The 22,779-nt window shown below is 32.3% G+C and overlaps 1 protein-coding gene across 3 annotated transcripts in view; it reads right to left on the bottom strand.

Moving 5' to 3' along the window:
* LOC111421286 (KH domain-containing, RNA-binding, signal transduction-associated protein 2-like) overlaps window positions 1–22,779 on the bottom strand; it is a 249,709-nt gene that overhangs the window by 53,013 nt on the left and 173,917 nt on the right. For all 3 annotated transcript variants that reach the window (XM_071197442.1, XM_071197441.1, XM_071197439.1), the window contains 2 exons: window positions 20,286–20,402; window positions 10,096–10,242 (listed from right to left, as the gene is read on the bottom strand). In XM_071197442.1, the coding sequence (XP_071053543.1) occupies window positions 10,096–10,242; window positions 20,286–20,402 (264 nt within the window). The remainder of the gene's footprint in view (window positions 1–10,095; window positions 10,243–20,285; window positions 20,403–22,779) is intronic.

Raw genomic sequence — 22,779 nt, forward strand, 5'->3', positions numbered from 1 at the left:
TAGAACTAGAAACATTCGGATTTAGCACCACGTCTCTCAAGATGACTGATTCGAATTCTAGGTCTTGTGTTAATTCTAGTGATAGTGCTAATGTAAAACTAGAACTAACACTACACCTAGAACTAAAAACATTCAGGGTTAATGTTTTTTATTCTCTTTTTTGTTTTTTTGAGAGAAATGTATCGTATTTGAACTAATTTTAAAGGTCTTTTAATAAAGAATGCATCATGAAATAACGCCATGAAGTTGTCCATTTGTTTATTATATGACAACTAACTTCAGGTTTAAAATGTCAACCTCAATTTTTGACATATTTGTAATCTTCATTAAAAAACCTTTAAAATGAGTACAAACACGACATATTTATCTTCAATATTAATGAAGTTATGGTCAACTTCCGGTTAGAAATGTCAACGTCAATTTTGACACGTGATACGTTTAATTCCAATATCATTCGAGATATAAGCAAGTTCCGGTTTGAAATGTCAACGTCATTTTGATATATTTTTAATTTTTATAAAATGTCTTAAAACTTGTCACAAGAACGAAAATATAATAAAAAAAATCAAAAATTAAGGTTGGTATTAATATTTAAAAATTAAATTGCTATCTTCATTGTTGCTAACTTCGGGTATAATGTTTTTTATTCTAACTTTTTTGGTTTTTAAGATAAGTGCGTCATGTTTGGATTCATTTTAAAGGTTATTTTATAAAGATTACGAATATAATAATAAATTTAAAGTTGACGTTTTGTTGTTTAAGGTTAGATTGTGGTATATTTTTATTGAAAGAAAAGTAGAACTAACACTAGATCTAGAATTAGAAACATTCGGATTTGGCACCACGTCTCTCAAGACGAATGATTCTAGTTCTAGGTCTTGTATTAGTTCTAGTGATCGTGCTAATGTAAAACTAGAACTAACACTACACCTAGAACTAAAAACATTCAGGGTTAATGTTTTTTATTCTCTTTTTTGTTTTTTTGAGAGAAATGTATCATATTTGAACTCATTTTAAAGGTCTTTTAATAAACAATACATCATGAAATAACACCATGAAGTTGTCCATTTGTCTATTATATGACAACTAACTTCAGGTTTAAAATGTCAACCTCAATTTTGACATATTTGTAATCTTCATTAAAAAACCTTTAAAATGAATACAAACACGACACATTTATCTTCAATATTAATGAAGTTATGGTCAACTTCCGGTTAGAAATGTCAACGTCAATTTTGACATATTTGTAATCGTTGTGAAAAATCCTTTAAAATGAGCCTAAACATGATACGTTTAATTCCAATATTATTCGAGATATAAGCAAGTTCCGGTTTGAAATGTCAACGTCATTTTGATATATTCTTAATTTTTATAAAATGTCTTAAAATTTGTTACAAAAACGAAAATATAATAAAAAAAATCAAAAATTAAGGTTCGTGTTAATATTTAAAAATTAAATTGCTATCTTTATTGTTGCTAACTTCGGGTTTAATGTTTTTTATTCTAATTTTTTTGGTTTTTGAGATAAGTGCGTCATGTTTGGACTCATTTTAAAGGTTATTTTATAAAGATTACGAATATAATAAATTTAAAATTGACGTTTTGTTGTTTAACATTAGATTGTGGTATATTTCTATTGAAAGAAAAGCAGAACTAACACTAGATCTGGAACTAGTAACATTCGGATTTAGCACCACGTCTCTCAAGATGACTGATTCGAATTCTAGGTCTTGTGTTAATTCTAGTGATAGTGCTAATGTAAAACTAGAACTAACACTACACCTAGAACTAAAAACATTCAGGGTTAATGTTTTTTATTCTCTTTTTTGTTTTTTTGAGAGAAATGTATCATATTTGAACTCATTTTAAAGGTCTTTTAATAAAGAATGCATCATGAAATAACACCATGAAGTTGTCCATTTGTTTATTATATGACAACTAACTTCAGGTTTAAAATGTCAACCTCAATTTTTGACATATTTGCAATCTTCATTAAAAAACCTTTAAAATGAGTACAAACACGACATATTTATCTTCAATATTAATGAAGTTATGGTCAACTTCCGGTTTGAAATGTCAACGTCATTTTGATATATTCTTAATTTTTATAAAATGTCTTGAAACTTGTCACAAAAACGAAAATATAATAAAAAAAAATCAAAAATTAAGGTTGGTATTAATATTTAACAATTAAATTGCTATCTTTATTGTTGCTAACTTCGGGTTTAATGCTTTTTATTCTAACTTTTTTGGTTTTTGAGATAAGTGCGTCATGTTTGGACTCATTTTAAAGGTTATTTTATAAAAATTACGAATATAATAATAAATTTCTAGTTCTAGGTCTAGTGTTAGTTCTAGTTTTAGTTTAATTAGAATATGCAACATAGATATCTTATGTTAACTAGCACTACCTACCACTGTCACTAGAACTAACATTAGAACTAGAAACGTTCAGGTTTAGCCGTCTGAAGCTTTTGAATATATTGAATATTTTCATAAACTAGCGAAAAATCGAACAGATTGAAATATTGAAAAGATGAAAAAAATTTCTCAAATCTTCATGTATGACCCAAAACCTGTCTATCCCTTAATACATCTGATAATATAAATACGGCCTTATAAATCAGCAATTAATGTGTAAATTTTTGTATTTTATACCTTTTTTTTGCCATAAAGACAGCGTCAATATATATTTTTTACATTTTTGTTTTTCATTATGTTCAAAATACATACACACAAGTATTCATATAAGTTACATGAATACTTTAGCGTTAAATCTTTTCAAATAACATAATTATAAGGAGATATATTATTGAACCGAAAATTGTCATAAATTTTATGACAACACGTCCGCTGGAAGGTTAAAATATAAGTGCCTTTTAACATTTCTTTATGACACCACCCTGTACCTATACATACTTTTCTATTTTGTTAAATTGCGAATACTTAACGTGAATGGTTTTGGTTGAGTGTAAAAATTTCCTAAGAAAATGAAAATTGTATTGAACAAATGGGATAGGATGAAACCGCTAGGGGGGAACTTTCTAAGAGGAAATCTTGAATAAATAAGGTATAGCAACGTGAACGTGGAACAGAGCTTGCGGTTTGGCCGACCGCGAGTGCATAACGATAATCCTCCGAAACCGGTAATAGTGCCCTCAGCGGTGGTTTCGCGAAATACGTTTTCAGATAAACGGGTAATCTACGGCAGCGCCCTCACATCCGCCGTATCAGACTCGCAGAAGCTCTTTCCTTGTGAACTTACGAACTTGGACTGTACGGGAAAAAAGACTACGGAAATGCATCTAGATTGTGAAATCTATTTGTTGGGTCACTTAGCATTCATTTAACATTAAAAAAAAATGGTTATCCTTAAAATTAAATGTTTAAAATCATTAATCATTCAATTTATGGGGATGTTCTTTTCGTACGTGTGACACATATGTCATCGTGAGTTCCGATAATGGGTCCGTAACTAAATTACCATCGAAGCCATTAGCGTACTTTTTCTGGTTCCCCTTTCGTTTTGACCTTTTCTTAGCGTGACGGTTGGAGTTCATTCAGCAGGATGATTGATGATTCCAACAGAGAAGAACAACTACCAAATTTTTTATACCCTACGTAAAAATCCCTATTGAGTTATTATCCTATTATATGATTATTCTCCCTCATATAATAGATCAAATTTACGGAACCAATTTTAAGAGTTATTAAAACAAATCGCACGGGACTTTATATTTTCCCTTGTATTCTTGATGGAGGGTGAAGTTTGAGAGGTTGAGAGGGTTCGAATTTCGTTTACGAAGCACTTAAGGATGACTTGATTGGGTAGTATCGATGGTTTTTGGGGCATGATTTCAAAATCTTTTCCTTCAGTTAATATTGCAGCCCAACGTGAAGAACTTTGTTATTATTACCGCTTTATAAATTTATGTAATGGAAGTGATTTGAAGTTCTCTCGGTTTAAACGTTAATTTCGTTCTCGTAAAGTTGCGCGGTGTAGGAAGGAAGTTCGTCCTGAATAATTAAACCGTGTCTACAAAGTTTTATACGCTTGTTGCCACAGTGTGGCCAATCAAAAGCTTTACTAACAAAGCAACCATAGATGTTGTTACGCAAACCGTGCAATCGACGTGTAATTATAATAATTAATTTATTGGTAATTTTCGAATTACGGAAATATTTTATTGAACGGAAATTATAATTCGAAATTGAATGAAGGCTGGTAAACTGTTGTGCTAGTGCGGTACAAAGGACATAGAACCAATTTAGTGACATTAACATATGATTAGATTGCCTGAAGCTCTCTGTCATTGGTCCGACCGTACATTAGGTGTTTACAAATTGATTCGGCCTCCGGATAGTTATTGGATACCATTACGTTACGTACAACCGAATTCCATCAAGCAAATACTAAATACATAAATTTACATCTTGAAAAGACTTGTTTATGTAATCAACAAGTTTTCTAAATTAAGGGGTTATATTCAATTCCTTTTGCTGTAACATTAGAAGAATATTTCTTGAAGGTCTCATTCAAATTGAATCAAAATGATAAAATAGTGTTTTTTAATGAAAAGGAAGAGTTCTTATAGTTACTAATACAACATAACTCATAAGTGCAATAGAGATCAGATAAATCAGTTCAAGATCTTCTTCTTTTTCTTCACCGATCTTAGATAGTTGTTGCTTGGACGTTCTCGATGCAGTTCAGAATAACATCTAGATAATTACTTCGTTCCTAATTTCTATTGCTGAATCATTACATTTCAATCGATTAACCCTTTGTGTTCCGACAGTACTTTAAAGTACCGGTAATTTCAAATACTCAACTGTAGTCATCTATTCGGCGCATTTAGAGCTGTTGGTACTTTCTACTATACAAGAAAGAATCTGTATAAAAAACGACACAATTCGCACTACTGTAGGGTTTTTAGGTATATTTAAACTTATTCATCTAGATGTGAAGTTAGAAGATCCAGATCCAGATCATTTTAAAAAGAAAGCATTGAGCTTTAATTTAAAATAAGTCTCATTCCTTAATTTCAATAAACACGGCTTCCAGGAATTTTTAAATTAGCATCTTTTTTGACTCTTTTAAATGTAAGTTTTATTTCAACATTATTATTCTCAATATTTTTCCAATCCAACCCAACAATTATTATACATCATTTTAAAGAGAAAGCTTTGAGCTTTAATTTAAAATAAGTTTCATTCCTTAATTTCAATAAATACGGCTTCCAGGAATTTTTAAATTAGCATATTTTTTACACTTATAGGTTATACGAAAATGTAAGTTTTGTTTCAATATTTTTTTTCTCAATATTTTTCCAATCCAACCCAACAATTATTATACATCATTTTAAAGAGAAAGCTTTGAGCTTTAATTTAAAATAAGTTTCATTCCTTAATTTCAATAAACACGGCTTTCATGAATTTTTAAATTAGCATCTTTTTTGACATTTTTAGGTTATACGAAAATGTAAGTTTTGTTTCAACATTTTTTTTCTCAATATTTTTCCAATCCAACCCAACAATTATGATACATCATTTTAAGGAGCAACCTTTGAGCTTTAATTTAAAATAAGTTTCATTTCTTAATTTCAATAAATACGGCTTCCAGGAATTTTTAAATTAGCATCTTTTTTGACACTTTTAGGTTATACCAAAATACAAGTTTTGTTTCAACATTTTTTTTCTCAATATTTTTCCAATCCAACCCAACAATTATTATACATCATTTTAAAGAGAAAGCTTTGAGCTTTAATTTAAAACAAGTTTCATTCCTTAATTTCAATAAATACGGCTTCCATGAATTTTTAAATTAGCATCTTTTTTGACATTTTTAGGTTATACGAAAATATAAGTTTTGTTTCAACATTTTTTGTCTCAATATTTTTCCAATCCAACCCAACAATTATTATACATCATTTTAAAGAGAAAGCTTTGAGCTTTAATTTAAAATAAGTTTCATTTCTTAATATCAATAAATACGGCTTCCAGGAATTTTTAAATTAGCATCTTTTTTGACACTTTTAGGTTATACGAAAATATGTTTTGTTTCAACATTTTTTTCCTCAATATTTTTCCAATCCAACCCAACAATTATTATACATCATTTTAAAGAGAAAGCTTTGAGCTTTAATTAAGAATAAATCTCATTCCTTTATTTCAATCAATACGGCATCCATGAATATTTAAATTAGCATCTTTTTTGACACTTTTAGGTTATACGAAAATACAAGTTTTGTTTCAACATTTTTTTTCTCAATATTTTTCCAATCCAACCCAACTATTATTATACATCATATTAAAGAGAAAGCTTTGAGCTTTAATTCAGCATAAGATTCTTTCCTTAATTTCAATAAATACGGCTTCCATGAATTTTTAAATTAGCATCTTTTTTGACACTTTTAGGTTATACGAAAATATAAGTTTTGTTTCAACATTTTTTTTCTCAATATTTTTCCAATCCAACCCAACTATTATTATACATCATTTTAAAGAGAAAGCTTTGAGCTTTAATTTAAAATAAGTTTCATTTCTTAATATCAATAAATACGGCTTCCAGGAATTTTTAAATTAGCATCTTTTTTGACACTTTTAGGTTATACGAAAATGTAAGTTTTGTTTCAACATTTTTTTTCTCAATATTTTTCCAATAAAACCCAACAATTATTATACATCATTTTAAAGAGAAAGCTTTGAGCTTTAATTTAAAATAAGTTTCATTTCTTAATTTCAATAAACACAGCTTCCAGGAATTTTTGAATTAGCATCTTTTTTGACATTTTTAGGTTATACGAAAATATAAGTTTTGTTTCAACATTTTTTTTCTCAATATTTTTCCAATCCAACCCAATAATTATTACACATTATTTTAAAGAGAAAGCTTTGAACTTTAATTTAAAATAAGTTTCATTTCTTAATTTCAATAAATACGGCTTCCAGGAATTTTTAAATTAGCATCTTTTTTGACACTTTTAGGTTATACCAAAATACAAGTTTTGTTTCAACATTTTTTTTCTCAATATTTTTCCAATCCAACCCAACAATTATTATACATCATTTTAAAGAGAAAGCTTTGAGCTTTAATTTAAAACAAGTTTCATTCCTTAATTTCAATAAATACGGCTTCCATGAATTTTTAAATTAGCATCTTTTTTGACATTTTTAGGTTATACGAAAATATAAGTTTTGTTTCAACATTTTTTTTCTCAATATTTTTCCAATCCAACCCAACAATTATTATACATCATTTTAAAGAGAAAGCTTTGAGCTTTAATTTAAAATAAGTTTCATTTCTTAATATCAATAAATACGGCTTCCAGGAATTTTTAAATTAGCATCTTTTTTGACACTTTTAGGTTATACGAAAATATGTTTTGTTTCAACATTTTTTTCCTCAATATTTTTCCAATTCAACCCAACAATTATTATACATCATTTTAAAGAAAAAGCTTTGAGCTTTAATTTAAAATAAGTTTGATTCCTTAATTTCAATAAATACGGCTTCCAGGAATTTTTAAATTAGCATCTTTTTTGACACTTTTAGGTTATACGAAAATATGTTTTGTTTCAACATTTTTTTCCTCAATATTTTTCCAATCCAACCCAACAATTATTATACATCATTTTAAGGAGCAACCTTTGAGCTTTAATTTAAAATAAGTTTCATTTCTTAATTTCAATAAATACGGCTTCCAGGAATTTTTAAATTAGCATCTTTTTTGACACTCTTAGGTTATACGAAAATGTAACTTTTATTTCAAAATTTTTTTTCTCAATATTTTTCCAATCCAACCCAACAATTATTATACATCATTTTAAACAAAAAGCTTTGAGCTTTAATTTAAAACAAGTTTCATTCCTTAATTTCAATAAGTACGGCTTCCAGGAATTTTTAAATTAGCATCTTTTTTGACACTTTTAGGTTATACGAAAATGTAAGGTTTGTTTCAATATTTTTTTTCTCAATATTTTTCCAATCCAACCCAACAATTATTATACATAATTTTAAAGAGAAAGCTTTAAGCTTTAATTAAGAATAAGTCTCATTCCTTTATGTCAATCAATACGGCTTCCATGAATTTTTAAATTAGCATCTTTTTTGACACTTTTAGGTTATACGAAAATGTAAGTTTTAACTCAATACTCTTTTTCTCAATATTTTTCTAGTTCAACCCAACAATTATTATACATCAATTTAAACAGAAAGCTTTAAGCTTCAATTTAAAATAAGTTTCATTTCTTAATTTCAATAAACACAACTTCCAGGAATTTTTGAATTACCATCTTTTTTGACACTTAGATTGACTGAGTGTATTTTGATAGCGTTTGAATTCTGTCACAAAGTTTCAAAATTTTTGACTTCTTGGGACAAAAAGGGTTAAAAATCTCAGAACTTGCATTATTTAATTTAGAATCCATCACTTCTAAAACAAATTAAACACGATTTGCTAATTTGAGGTAACGAAATGAACAACAACAATGCCAGTAAGTAATCGATATTTGACTTTACCGAGAAACAGCACGGACTGATTTCGAATTACAGATGTAAATTAGATATCTCAATTCTCATGCATAATGATTTAGAACAGTAGCACTAATTCCGTACTAAATGCGAATACCTCCCAAGTTTGAAGTGTAGTCGAAATACGCTTTGGTTAGTTTGTGTTCTTTGTGTCGACTGAGGCGTTGATTTAACTTAGTGTGTCTACTTTATGTGTGTGTGTATGTGTAAACTTGGAAGTTTCGTTTCAATTATGCTCAACTTCGAGACGTGAAACCTGTAAAGTAAGCAGATGGTTAAACGTTATTTAACGTACTTGCGAACGTAAATTGTCCTTCCTACCGCCGCGTGAAAGTTTAAAATTAAAGAATAATTAATGGAAGAAATTAGATGCCGTGACCCGTTCAAATTAAATCTTGAAACAGCTGCCATCTTCAGCGGTTCAGACTCAACAAGTCTCCCAACAATTACAGTAATTTTAATTAGCTTTCCAAGCAACTACTTCTGAGAGACTTTCTTAGGTTTTCTTTCCCTCGACGTACAATTGCTCGTTAAAAATTTAGATTTCATTTAATTTGCTGTTTCGTTTAAACGTGTCTGTGACAAGTTGCGTTACGCTCAAACTCGAAAAACCATTGTTTCGATCTGCATACACCGACAAAATTACCGGCGGCCACGTTGTAGTGATGGATAGTGTCCAATTTATGTGGCGTATCCAAAGTGTTTAATTGTGTTTTGGCCGCAACGTGTACACTTGTTAAGCCACAACTTCCATTTCCAATGTATTGTTCCTTTTTTTTGAATGCGGTTGGAAAAATGTTTGTCTATAAATAAGGATAAAATATTTTTTATCATGAATAATTTATTTGAATATTACGAATTCGGTTGAACAAATTTAAAATAACAAATCTATTAAAATAGATTTATAACAAAGTCCTTAAATGCTTAGACTATTGAACGTAGCAATGTCAACCAAACAATGTATTGCACTCCGAGCACATTAGGAATTCATGCTATGAGCATGCGATGCGTCCGGTCGCTTAGATGTTCTTGGAAATACTGTCACCAGGAATAAAGAACTTATCCTTTTTCGCCATTCCCTCTATTTTACGTTTTACATTTTTCCATCTTTATAATCAACATAGATCTACAGCAGATCTCTATGCTGAGTTGCGGGGTTTAATTTATTTTAGAGACAATTAGTATTTGCATATGCATGAGGGTGTTATGAAAATTTCACTCTAATTTGCTTAGAAATTTCACAACAAAGTAGTCCTTTTTTCTTTTATTGGAGTTTTAAAAACAAGACAATTTTAAAGTTGTAAATGTAAACATATCTAAGGAAATGTAACCTAACCAAACGCGAGTTTAGAACTGGCTTCGCGTTTTCGCCGAATTGAATTAGGAAAGTCGCGGATGCGAAAGTTTACTTTTAATAAGGACATCGCGACGCGCCTCTCTCATCGTATAATTACGGGGATGTTTTCATAAGGAGCACGTCTTGTTTAGGTTTGGAACGAACTGGAAACTTGCTCCGCGAAAACCTTCTTAATATCGTGGGAACCAAGTTAGTTATAACTTACCGGTACCAAAAATCGTCTCACTTCCGCCAGCGCGTACGCGATTCGAGCGTGAGCTTCTGCAGGCGTCGCGAAGGCGCTAATTTCCACGTGAAGTTCTTCGCTTAAATGTTGAAATTTAGGGTCCCCGCTTGCACGAAGTTCTTCTTCCTAAAAATGATACAAAAAGGATAAATATTTTCGCATAACTTCTTTTAAATATAAAAAAACAATGGCTCTTTTTGAATATTTGAATAATAATGGACAAATCTAACAATGATGGAGAATTCTTGGCAAGGTACGATTGGTTTGAAAAATTCAAGAAACAGCATAACATGAATAACATTGAACTTGCAGATACTCATGTAGTATTATGAATGAGGTGAATATATTCCTTTACAATTTCTTAATTAACCGAAATGCTTTAAAAGAATGGCTGATTATTATAGCATTATATTATTAATGTTACCACTATTAATAATTAACTCTCGCGACATCCAACAGAAGAATTCATCACTTTTATATCAGTGAGCATTATTAAAAATTATGCAAGAGTTCCAAAATAAATATTTAGTAATGTGGTTGAAAAGAAGATCACAGAAAACGTGTTGAAGATTAATTGAGGAAAGATTAGTTATAACTTCAACTTGCCCCTTCACCAAATCCATTTGTAGATAAGTTTTTTATTAAATAAACTCGAAAAAGAGTACCATTTCCAAGATTTAATCAAGAAAATATCCTGAAGTCCATTTACATTCAATATTCATAAGAACTGAAGTTGCTGGTGTGAAACAGCTTTTTGTGTTATTTGTTCGGAAACTTCTGCAGCGAACGGTATGAATCCAAGTAAGTTTAAGGAATAATTCATAGAGGATACGTTAATAACTGAAAAGAAAAGATCGGATTTTAAAAATGTTTTGTCTGGTAATGAAAAAGTTATATTTAAAAAATTGCTGTCAAATAGTTTATCAAATAATACTTCTGGAATTATTTAGTTGTAACATTTAGGACATTGACGTATTTAAAAATTTTAGTCACAATTTTGGGACTAATACTAATATACAGTAGGAATACCTGAGATCATTTTAGCAAAAAACATTTCAAAGATTCCGAACAACGCTAAAGTAAGAGTCTCAACATCACATCCAGTGTTGTTGCCGTTCTAATTGATGCATGATTTCTTTAAAGTATCAACAAAATCAATTCCAAATGTCTCGATAAATGCATACATAGTGAAATAATTCATATGATTCGATAAATGATACGTAACGTGCAAATTAAAACTAGAACTAACACTAGACCTAGAAATAGAAAGTTTCGGGTTTAGCCGTGCGTCTGAAGACCCGAGTGTTAGTTCTAGTTTTACACTAGCACTATTACTATGTAGAACTAATACTATACCTAGAACTAGAATCATTTGGGTTTAGCCGCACGTCTCTAAAGACGGCTAAATCCGAATGATTCTAGTTCTAGGTCTAGTGTTAGTTCTAGTTTTACACTAGCACTATTACTATGTAGAACTAATACTATACCTAGAACTAGAATCATTTGGGTTTAGCCGCACGTCTCTAAAGACGGCTAAACCCGAATGATTCTAGTTCTAGGTATTGTGTTAGTTCTAGTGATAGTGCTAGTTTTACACTAGCACTATTGCTATGTAGAACTAATACTATACCTAGAACTAGAATCATTTGGGTTTAGCCGCACGTCTCTAAAGACGGCTAAATCCGAATGATTCTAGTTCTAGGTCTAGTGTTAGTTCTAGTTTTACACTAGCACTATTACTATGTAGAACTAATACTATACCTAGAACTAGAATCATTTGGGTTTAGCCGCACGTCTCTAAAGACGGCTAAATCCGAATGATTCTAGTTCTAGGTCTAGTGTTAGTTCTAGTTTTACACTAGCACTATTACTATGTAAAACTAATACTATACCTAGAACTAGAATCATTTGGGTTTAGCCGCACGTCTCTAAAGACGGCTAAACCCGAATGATTCTAGTTCTAGGTATTGTGTTAGTTCTAGTGATAGTGCTAGTTTTACACTAGCACTATTGCTATGTAGAACTAATACTATACCTAGAACTAGAATCATTTGGGTTTAGCCGCACGTCTCTAAAGACGGCTAAACCCGAATGATTCTAGTTCTAGGTATTGTGTTAGTTCTAGTGATAGTGCTAGTTTTACACTAGCACTATTGCTATGTAGAACTAATACTATACCTAGAACTAGAATCATTTGGGTTTAGCCGCACGTCTCTAAAGACGGCTAAATCCGAATGATTCTAGTTCTAGGTATTGTGTTAGTTCTAGTTTTACACTAGCACTATTGCTATGTAGAACTAATACTATACCTAGAACTAGAATCATTTGGGTTTAGCCGCACGTCTCTAAAGACGGCTAAACCCGAATGATTCTAGTTCTAGGTATTGTGTTAGTTCTAGTGATAGTGCTAGTTTTACACTAGCACTATTGCTATGTAGAATTAATACTATACCTAGAACTAGAATCATTTGGGTTTAGCCGCACGTCTCTAAAGACGGCTAAATCCGAATGATTCTAGTTCTAGGTCTAGTGTTAGTTCTAGTTTTACACTAGCACTATTACTATGTAGAACTAATACTATACCTAGAACTAGAATCATTTGGGTTTAGCCGCACGTCTCTAAAGACGGCTAAACCCGAATGATTCTAGTTCTAGGTATTGTGTTAGTTTTCTAGTGATAGTGCTAGTGTAAAACTAAAACTAACACTATACCTAAAACTAGAAACATTCGGGTTTAGCCGTCTTGAAAGACGTGCGGCTAGATTCACGTCTTAATACGTGAATGTTCTATGATACCTCTGAATGTTCTGTGATAGTGTTACGTTAATTCTAGTGTTAGTTATTATTCAGCACCAAGCTAATATAGGTATATTTTGAAAACTTCGCCTTGTTTTTGAAGAAGCTTATAGTACTAGTGTTAGTTCGAGCTTCAGTTCAATATAATACATTAATTATAACAAAAGTAGTAATAATTATGCAAATAACATTTATTTACGTATTAAAAACGTCTATACAGGGTGATTCTCAACTTATACTCATAAACTTGGGGATTTATTCCTCGAGACAAATAATAGGTGAAAAAAATTGTAGTAAAAGATTTTTAGTTTCATAGGTGTCCGATATATGCGTCGACATCTAGATAAGGTACTGCCTAGAAGATGGACAGATCGAACCAACCTCAATAGTCTTAATTTTTATTTTTGGGGTTCCATAGTGTACGTCACCGAAGTGAATACTGAGCAAGGATTGCGAAATCAGATACAATCAGATACTAAGGTTTAGGCAGCGCTAACATATCATCTTCAAAACGTACAGTCTTTGCATCCAAAAATCATCTTACACAGCAACACCAAACTATCTCATCTGTTTAGAACTGATATCACCATACTTATTTCATCTTCTGCAAAAAACTGTTTACATACATTTGAGTGTGTCGTTTGCTCATGTCTATCTGATTGTAAGAGTTACATGCACAAATGGCAGAAATTTAGTAACGAGATGAAGAATGACATGTACGGATCACACAATATTGAGAACATCAAAAAGATTCAGGTAAAACTCTGGAGAAAAAACGTCAGGCAGGCTTCCTCTGTTTCGTTGATCTAACCAAAATGTTCGACAAAGTAAGGATAAAAGAAGTAGAACAGGGCAAACATTACAAAGTATGTAATCTAAACTATGGTTAGATTACAAAATCAAGGTTGAGTGCTATGTAGATGATGTCGTCCTCTTGGCTGATACTGAGGATGGCATACAGTGGTTAACACAGGCATTTAACATAGCAGCTGAGGAAGTTAATACTGAGCAAGGATCAGATGTAAACAGCTGCCGAGATAATTCGCCAACAGTTTAGCCCGCGCTAGAAGAACATCATCGATTCAGCCCAATTGTGTATAGAAAATATTGGAAACAACTTGAAACACTTACTTTGATATCATTTTAAAATCTTATATGTATTCTTGATTTGAAAGTAAATTTCACGAATATCTAGGAAACTAAAAAGCTTTTTTCATCTATTACACATTATTTGTCATGAGGAATAAATCCCCAAGTTTATGCGTATAGGTTGAGAATCACCCTGTATATATTGTAGCTAGCGCGACAATGTGCGCTTCATTTTGATTTTAGTTTTGTAAGAAAAATATTGTGTTAGAGAAAATTGAGTTGTCTTCTTTATTATAAAATAAATGTTATAGGTAGACACAATAAACTGTTCGAATTTTATAGATTTAGTTTATACGTACAGTTTTACGTCGTCTTTACGATCGAACTCAACGTTGTATAAAGCCGGGTTTGTAAGGTACATTTTACTTTATGATTATAACAAGCGAAGGATACAGCATGCTGATTAGCGGAGGCAAACTTAATTATTACATATACAGGATAAACTTCATCACCGCATCCTGTTTGCAAACTTTGGTTATAGTAAACAACGAGGAAAGATTTAATTAAAATCGATTGTTCTCACCCGTCATTTCTTAAGTCTTACAAGCATACAACCGTCTAATCTTGAGTAGTTGTCATTCTAATGAAATCCGTATTATTTGATTTTTAAAAGTTAAACATTTAAATCTCGGTAAGATTCAAAGCTTTGCGGATTGTTTGCACTTTGAGTACGGAAATTGTCTGTTCTGTGCTTATTAAATTTTAATTAGCAATCGTTTTCATATTTTCCTTATTTCGTTCTCTCGCGTCCCGAAATGACGAATGAAACTAATTAATTCTTCCTTGATCATGCGCATTTTCATTTTAAGGAGATTTAACGAGCGCCTGCACTTGGCAGCCAACGAAAATCTTAATTACGAGATTTTACTCTAATAGAATCTATCACGTAATTTGAAATTAAATAATTTCAATGCGGATGAATAGATTCACTAATGTTGTATCTCGCAACAAAATTCGTTTTAGGCATTAAAACGTAAATCGTAGCTGACCGGTTGGGCCTCTGCAATCTACCAAATTGATTTTCGACATTTCCCCTTGCGAGGAGGACAAAGGCGGAAATGCGGAATTTCGAAAGGACGGAAATCTCTTAAGTAGATTTCGCGCTACCATAGAGTCGTGTGCTTTAAGCTTTCGTTTCACGAAGAGTGATCCAACGTACTGCGATGTAAATACTGTTTCTCCGTACTGGAAGTGCATCTTCAGGATAACTTTCCAGTATTAAGAGGAAAACAAAATTGCATATTGCGTTTCATTAAATCCAACGCAATATTCTGGTATAACCTTAGAATGTATTAAATTTTTTTGAAACTTTTTACTGTTACGGTTTTTATTTTCACTGGTGGTTTAACTGCTGATGTATATACGGAAAATTTTAAATAAAGATTTCGCTCGTTGCAACAGCTCTGTATTATTTTCGAACTTCTCTATTTTCTGTTTAACAGGCTTCTAGATAAGCGTTGCGTTAAATTTAGTGCAATTGCTTCTGGGAAAACTGGCAAAGACAATAAATCTCGGAAGCTTTGCCTGTTCTTTTCAAAGCTGCTGCAATTAGCTCCGCTTCGCCGAAGTAATTCGCGATATAAAACGCCCACACGGTAACAACAAAATTAATTATCCCAGAATAAGAATATTTTGGGTCCTATGTGAAATACTAATTAATTTACGTTGATATAACGTAATCGAATATAACATTTTCAGAGTCGCTTTATTAACATTTATTCAACATTTTGCCTGGACATTTCACTTCGTGTAATTGGACTCTTGATTAGTTCTATTTACCGGAAATCCCAATTAACTAGTGCAATTTTCAATTGCATCATTTATGCACATTTATACTCATCCAAACGTGTATAATGTGTATCAGATTACTAAAGGTCACTTGTCTGGTAGTGTAATCTCTTCTACCTAGTTAACTGAATAACATCATTTATTTTATGCTCTATATCACGGCTAACATGATTTAAGTATAAACTTACTTACAATGAGATTACACACTCACGTGGTAATTATTAATTAGTTTTTATAATGAGATCGTAGGTTTGGAATACATCAAAACTTTTTGAAAAGATGAAAACTTTCGAAAACTGGCCGTAATCCAGTTGAAAGTCGGAATCAGATTAATTCAACGAACGTCGAGATGCCGAAACACTAATTTAATTACTACAGCCGCCTGGGAAACTCTAGCACGCCATCTGTGCTGCATTTCATTTATAATTCAACACTCCAAAGAAGAAGTTGGTCCTTAAGAAGAAACACTTGAAACACATTTTATGACACCCCTAAGGGTGATAATCGTAAAACACTGCCGCGCAATTAATTATCGGGGAAAAATGCGTTCCCTCTAAAACGTTAACTTTTAAAGAGAGTTTTAACTATAGGTATATACAAGGGTCGTATTTCGTGCATGTTGGGTCGGTTTACGGGTTTCTTTAATTTATCACAACGACGACGACCGTAATTTATGGCAACCCCTAAGGGGACTAAACGCATCCACCTTCGCAACTGGGCGTATAAATAAAATTAGAATGGTACTTGTACGGTCTTACAACAAGCTTAAGGACCCGTCTAGAGTAAGAGCCCCTGCGTACGTGACAAGAATTCTATGTGTTTCTCGTGTACTATTAGTACGTCAGCACGTGGAAACTTGAAATGGCAAAAAAAAGTAGTTAAAAACACCTTGTTGATGAAAACGTAAGAAATGAAAACAGAAAGAGTTTGAGAGACAAAAATTAATTTGTATAATTAATTAATAAAATTATCTATTCAGTAACTTAGAATTCTTTCCAGTTTAGTAGTTTCCATTTTATGTGTAAAAAATAATAATATAATATGTGAATTCCATGACACATCACATATCTAAACAATTTTAATCCTCTTCAATCATACTTAATAAATATCATCTATATAGTATAACAATAGAAATAAACAAGGAATTACCAAATGAATCAAGCTAAAGTATATTTTTGTAACAAATTGACGTAACTCTCCTGAAGATGCTATGTAAATATAGCGAAACCGGTTGAGAAAAAACAATAAATAAAATCCATTAAAGTGCAAAAAACGAAGTTTTAATTTATACTTTAATAAGGCTCCACGTCTCCTGGAAGACTGTCAGAAATGTGTCAATCATCTATAAGAACTACTTTGTTTTGTATTAACATGGTATCAAGCTTCATGAATTAGATGAAATGTTATACAGGGTGACGCATAAAGAACGGACGTTTTTAAATAACAATATATCGTCACTTGTGCTTCAAAAAAAAATTTATTTTCAGAATAATACTCAAATGATTTGCCATTTTAAAAATTAATGCTTGAAAACAACATCTCTCAGGTGACGGCGGTTTTCAACATACGTTTTCATCTACATAGGTAGGAAGAATTCAGTGATCATCTGTCTATACCGTCTATACCAATAACATCTGTACCGGTTATAGCATACCAAACAGCCACCTTGGGACTATGTAATGACAGTTCTGCCGATTTACCATGTCGTTCACAAGAAAATGAACTTCATCACTCATAAAGAAAATAATGTTATTATTTTGCTCAAGTACCACCTCCATTTCTCGAGCAAAATTTAGGCGCTGTTCATAATTTCTAGGGTTCAATTGTTGCACAATGGCCATTTTGTAGGGATGATGAAAACTTCGATCAATATGCAAAATAAATACGCCTTACTGAACGATTAGTGATACGCAGTTCAGCAGAATGTTTCCTAGCAGATCGAACAGGACTACGGAGTATAGCTTGCCAAACTTTCCACATTTTCTGGATAGATTAAAATACTGCCAGAAAAAAAACATCAATTATCTATGAAAACTGTCCCATTTTGTGTTGTTGTCAGTGTTGTTGCACACAAGAAAATAAATGAACCAAAATTCGTACCGAAAATGAAAAAATGTACTAAATTAAGAGAAAAAATGATTTTTCGGTCAAAAGATCGGAAACGGTGCATTCAAAAGATTTGTATTAAAAATTTTGTACTGAATTGCTACTCTGACGTACTTTATCCATGAAATCGTACTGAATTTAGTACAGGTGTCCCGTTAGGCGTACGGAGCAGCTGTATCTCTAGAACGGTAATGCCAAGAGGTTTGGGAAAAAAATCCTTATAAGCAAAGTGACCAAGAGAAATAGCTGGAAATTATTTTGAAGTTCGTAATTCGACCGCTAGGGGGCGTAACTGCCATTGAGAAACATAAAGTTTCCGCTATCTCAGAAACTTAAACGATGAGCTATAACTTTGACAACATCATTTAATAGCTTGGATAATACCGCATCGCTTTTGTTTTGCGATATTTCTCATATCTGTCATAATAAGGGAGGGGGAGGCCAATGCGTTTTCATATGTTTACATTTTAATATCTCCTAGACCATTCAACCGATTTGAATATTTTCGGTGTTGTTTGAAAGAGCATTTTATGCTCTTTTAAAAGATATTTTCAGTAAGACCGTCTGCTTTAAAACAAATGAGCTAGAGGACGTTATCTGCAGCGATTACATATTTTTGTGATTTTTGAAGAAAAGTTAAATGGAACGATACTATTTACTTCACAGACCCTTAGTCACCTTAAAATTTGCTAAATTTTAGTGAAAACCGTATCTCGATATCGCCACCCGTTCTCGAGTTATAGAAGAAAATGTTAAAAACTCGAGTGCCATCAATCGGATCCAGTTACCTCATCGAGAAAAACAAATCACATAACCATGGTAACTGTAAACATGTCATTTACTAACGCAGAAGCGTATGATAGAGCGTATGATGATTTATTTTCAATGTTTCGAATACGATGCAACTGCATGGCAAAAATGTGCAATGCAATTACGACAAAGAAAGACATTTTTCTCTAGAAGTGTTTTTAAGATTGACTTAGCGATTACGGAAAACTGGCAAAGTGTAGCCCATTCAGACATCTCTATGAATTCGTAAATCATATTGGTGCGCAATGTGATCCCACATAATCTGGGAACTCCGAAAACAATTGTCCACAAGAGTTCTCAAGAGAATAATATCTCCACCACGTTGTTTTACATCAGGCCTTAACTGATACCGATTATGATAACAGACTGAACTATTACCATTGACTTTTAAATATGATTTGGGCGAATTTGGGGAATGCTATGGATGCATGAAGCATCTGTCCACAAGCTGATGTAAACTTGCATAATATGCATTCTTGGTTCGAGCAAAACCCACATTGCTTTCACCCCTTTATCTATTGGATAGACTAAACGACCTGACTTTTCAAGAAAAACCAATAACCAGGGAAAATATGACAAAACGCTAAATACCAGTCGAAACGTGTCCAGGGCCGAGACTTAAACAGCGCTTTTTTTTCGTCGAAACTAGATTAAATAAATGCATCGAGGTTTATGGAAGGCATTTCGCACATTAATGAGTTATTTTTGCCAAAAATTTAAGTTATTCTAAGTGTTTTGGTTTATTTTGTTTTATTATCATTGTTGATGTTTCATTGATCCGTTGGCTTTTCAACACGCCTCAAAAGTAGTTTTGAAGCAGTTCTAAGCTTGGATAAAGTGTGAAGGAAGGTTCTAGATAATAAAATTTTTGTTCTCGCTTATTTGTTTCCTAAGGTAACTTGATCCGATTAAGATATACGAATTTTTAACATTTTCTTTTATAATTCGAGAATGGATGGAGATATCAAGATGCGGTTTTCACTAATATTTAGCAAATTTTATGGTGATTAACGGTCTGTGAAGTAAATAGTACCGTTCCATTTAACTTTTTTTCAAAAATCACAAAAATATGTAACCGCTGCAGATAACGCCCTCTAGCTTATTTGTTTTAAACCAAGCGGGCTTACTGAAAATATAGTTTAAAAGGGCATGAAATGCTCTTTCTCTGTAAGCGACCTCTGGCCGAATAGGGTAAAATCATACATTCTATGCTCCAAAACAGCAAGTAAGTACTTCAGTAAGAGACCACATACTGCCAGTAAAATGCCAACTATATACAGAAATTATCCTGTTTTGAACCAAAAATCAGTAACTCAAAGAAGTCTATAGAAGTCAGTCTATAGTGTGGGTCAATGTCAACTAAATAGAATCCTTACTAATAGAAAGAAAAAGTTTCCTAAAAAATTATTGCCAAATAATTGTTTCAATTATTATTTATATATGTGACATAGAATAGAACTAAAAATGAAATGAAGTTAAAGAAATTAAAAATATATTAAATTTCTCATGACATTAAGTACCTTGTGTCTATCTTTCATTGATCCTCTACCAAGTACAGCCATTTTGCACATGGTATCCTCTTGCAGTCTCTTCAGGGAATTACCTTTGGGACCCAACAGCTTTCCAACAAAGTTAAACTGAAAATAAAAGAAACAGATGTAAAACTTAATTCGGAAATAATGTATTTACGAAAACCGTTCATTAAAAAAAAATTTGTAAATACAATTATTTCAATAACAAGATGTTTGTGTACGTTCTTAAAACAGTGGAAAATGTCCCAAGAAGCTAAAATAATGTCAAGCTCCCCGTTCTTGTAAACAACTTTGTTTTCGTACCATTACTAATTAACGTTGAACATAATTTACGTCAAAACCTTATTATAAGCCAACTATGTAAGGAATTATATAGCTAAGTGTATAAGTCAAAAAAATGATAAAAACGATTTGTTTTTTTGATTTTTTTTTCCTATTGTTGAATCGTGCCAATTTGTTTTTCGCTTCGCGTTGATATATCCAAACACCTCTATAGGGTACGTATTGGAACGTAGCGAATACTGCTTTCGACGTTCACAAATCGACTGTCAGAGTCGAGCGAAGCCATTCGTCAAACCGTCGGTCGTAGATTTCAAACGCTAATCAATCTCTGCGGAAAAACCACAAGTTCTCTTCGCGAACTTCTGCTATCGCAACCGCGCCGCCGACGGACGGTGTAAAAGAAGGACTTGGGAGTCATCGATCTTCCGAGCGAGGTTACAAAGCTTGTGGATTCTTCGGGCCTTTACCTTACAACAACGCAACGATTTTCTTATGGATGGTTTCGTGTTTTTTATTTTCGCTTTTAATTTTCCAATCAAGGTTAGAATTATCTTTGTCGTGATGAAGACGAATGGATTCGGACTCTGAGCAATCTTTTACACAGGAGATTTTTGGAACGGAATTGAAATAGCGGTTCTTATGATGTATGCGAGTATCCGGAGAGATCTTTGCGCATATAGGTCGAAACGCGAATAAAGATAGTTGTCGGCGGTTTGTGTAATGGTGATATATGCGCCACCTGGAGGTTCCAAGTTTTGAAATTGCTACGGGAATTCGTCATCATTTGCCTAGAATCACTAAAGCCTAGCGCGAGCACAGAATTTTCATATTTTCTTATAAGCATCCAATTTTTACATTACAACATCTTAATGTAGAAAAATAGAAATTAAATCGAGTTAAATATCGGAAAAGGTGATTTATGTTCCCCGGGATAATCGACGCAGAAGTTGGCAGTCTTCGAATTTCAACAAAGAGCTGTACAACGCCTTCTCAGATGGGAGTGTCTAAAGAATGGACCGTCTATGTATCACAATTCGACGTTTCGCCACGTCGATTTTAGCTGGATTTCAGAGTTCATCCAGTGGATGAAGCCCACGATTGACATGACATCTTCACCCGCATCACGCTCTACCGGTCTTCGGGAAAGGTTCCAACTACCTCCTGCATACCAATGTGCTCGAGTTAAGTCCTGAACGAAACATCAACCATTTTCAAGACTTTATAAAACATCACTCTCCAGTTCGATAAGTTTAATAAAAATTTTCGATTAATTTGATTAAAAGGATTGTTAATCCACCCTCCATACAATTTCATTTACGTCGCAAAGTTTTCGCGTAATTAAATAGTTGGTTCGCGAAACTTGAAAATAAACACGTTTCAGTATGCTCGTAGGAATTTGCATATCTACGGGATAAATTGCGAATCTCCAACGAAATTTTCTGGGCGTCCGCGTCGCGTACGCGATTTATCATTGTCGGTGGACCGGGAGAACGCAGGATAAACCGATGGGAACCACGGGAATACCGGGACTCGTACGTACTCCCAAGAATATGCTACCAGGATATTTTATGGACAGCTAGTGTCGGAACGTTAATCATTCTCCGAATTATTGCGAATAGATTACCGGAGCTTAGTATTGACCGGTCCAGTTCGTTTATAAGTTGACCCTTATATTTCAATTGTAGGTCATAACGCGGTGGGAATATTAAATATTCAAATCAATTGAACATTTCTGTATTTAAATTTCTCATCAATGTGAAATAATAAATACAATTTTGTTTATACAGGGTGAATTATTAGTATTCCGGCGTCGATAGTTATTAAACCGTTTGAAAAACAAAAAATATTTTATACAAAAGTTGTTTGACTAATGTAAAATACGTAAAATTATTTTCACTTATTAGCATGTTCTATTTAAGCGTAACGGAGAGTACATAAATTTATTTAAATGGAACACCCTGTATATTTTATCATATTATGAATACAACTAAATTTGTTGATACAATCGTATATAATAGTACCTGAGATATTTAACTGTTCTTCCAAAATGTGCCCATTACAGGATTACAGGAAACTACGTCAGACAATAGTCAAAGCTAGATGATAGTATTCAAAGATATTAGATACAATATACAGGGTGTTTAAAAAGCTCACTTACTTAGGATGTTATTCAAATTTCTTTTTCTTAAGTTTTTGAAAT

The sequence above is a fragment of the Onthophagus taurus genome, chromosome 7 (genome assembly GCF_036711975.1).
Source record: "Onthophagus taurus isolate NC chromosome 7, IU_Otau_3.0, whole genome shotgun sequence".
Classification (NCBI taxonomy): domain Eukaryota; kingdom Metazoa; phylum Arthropoda; class Insecta; order Coleoptera; family Scarabaeidae; genus Onthophagus; species Onthophagus taurus.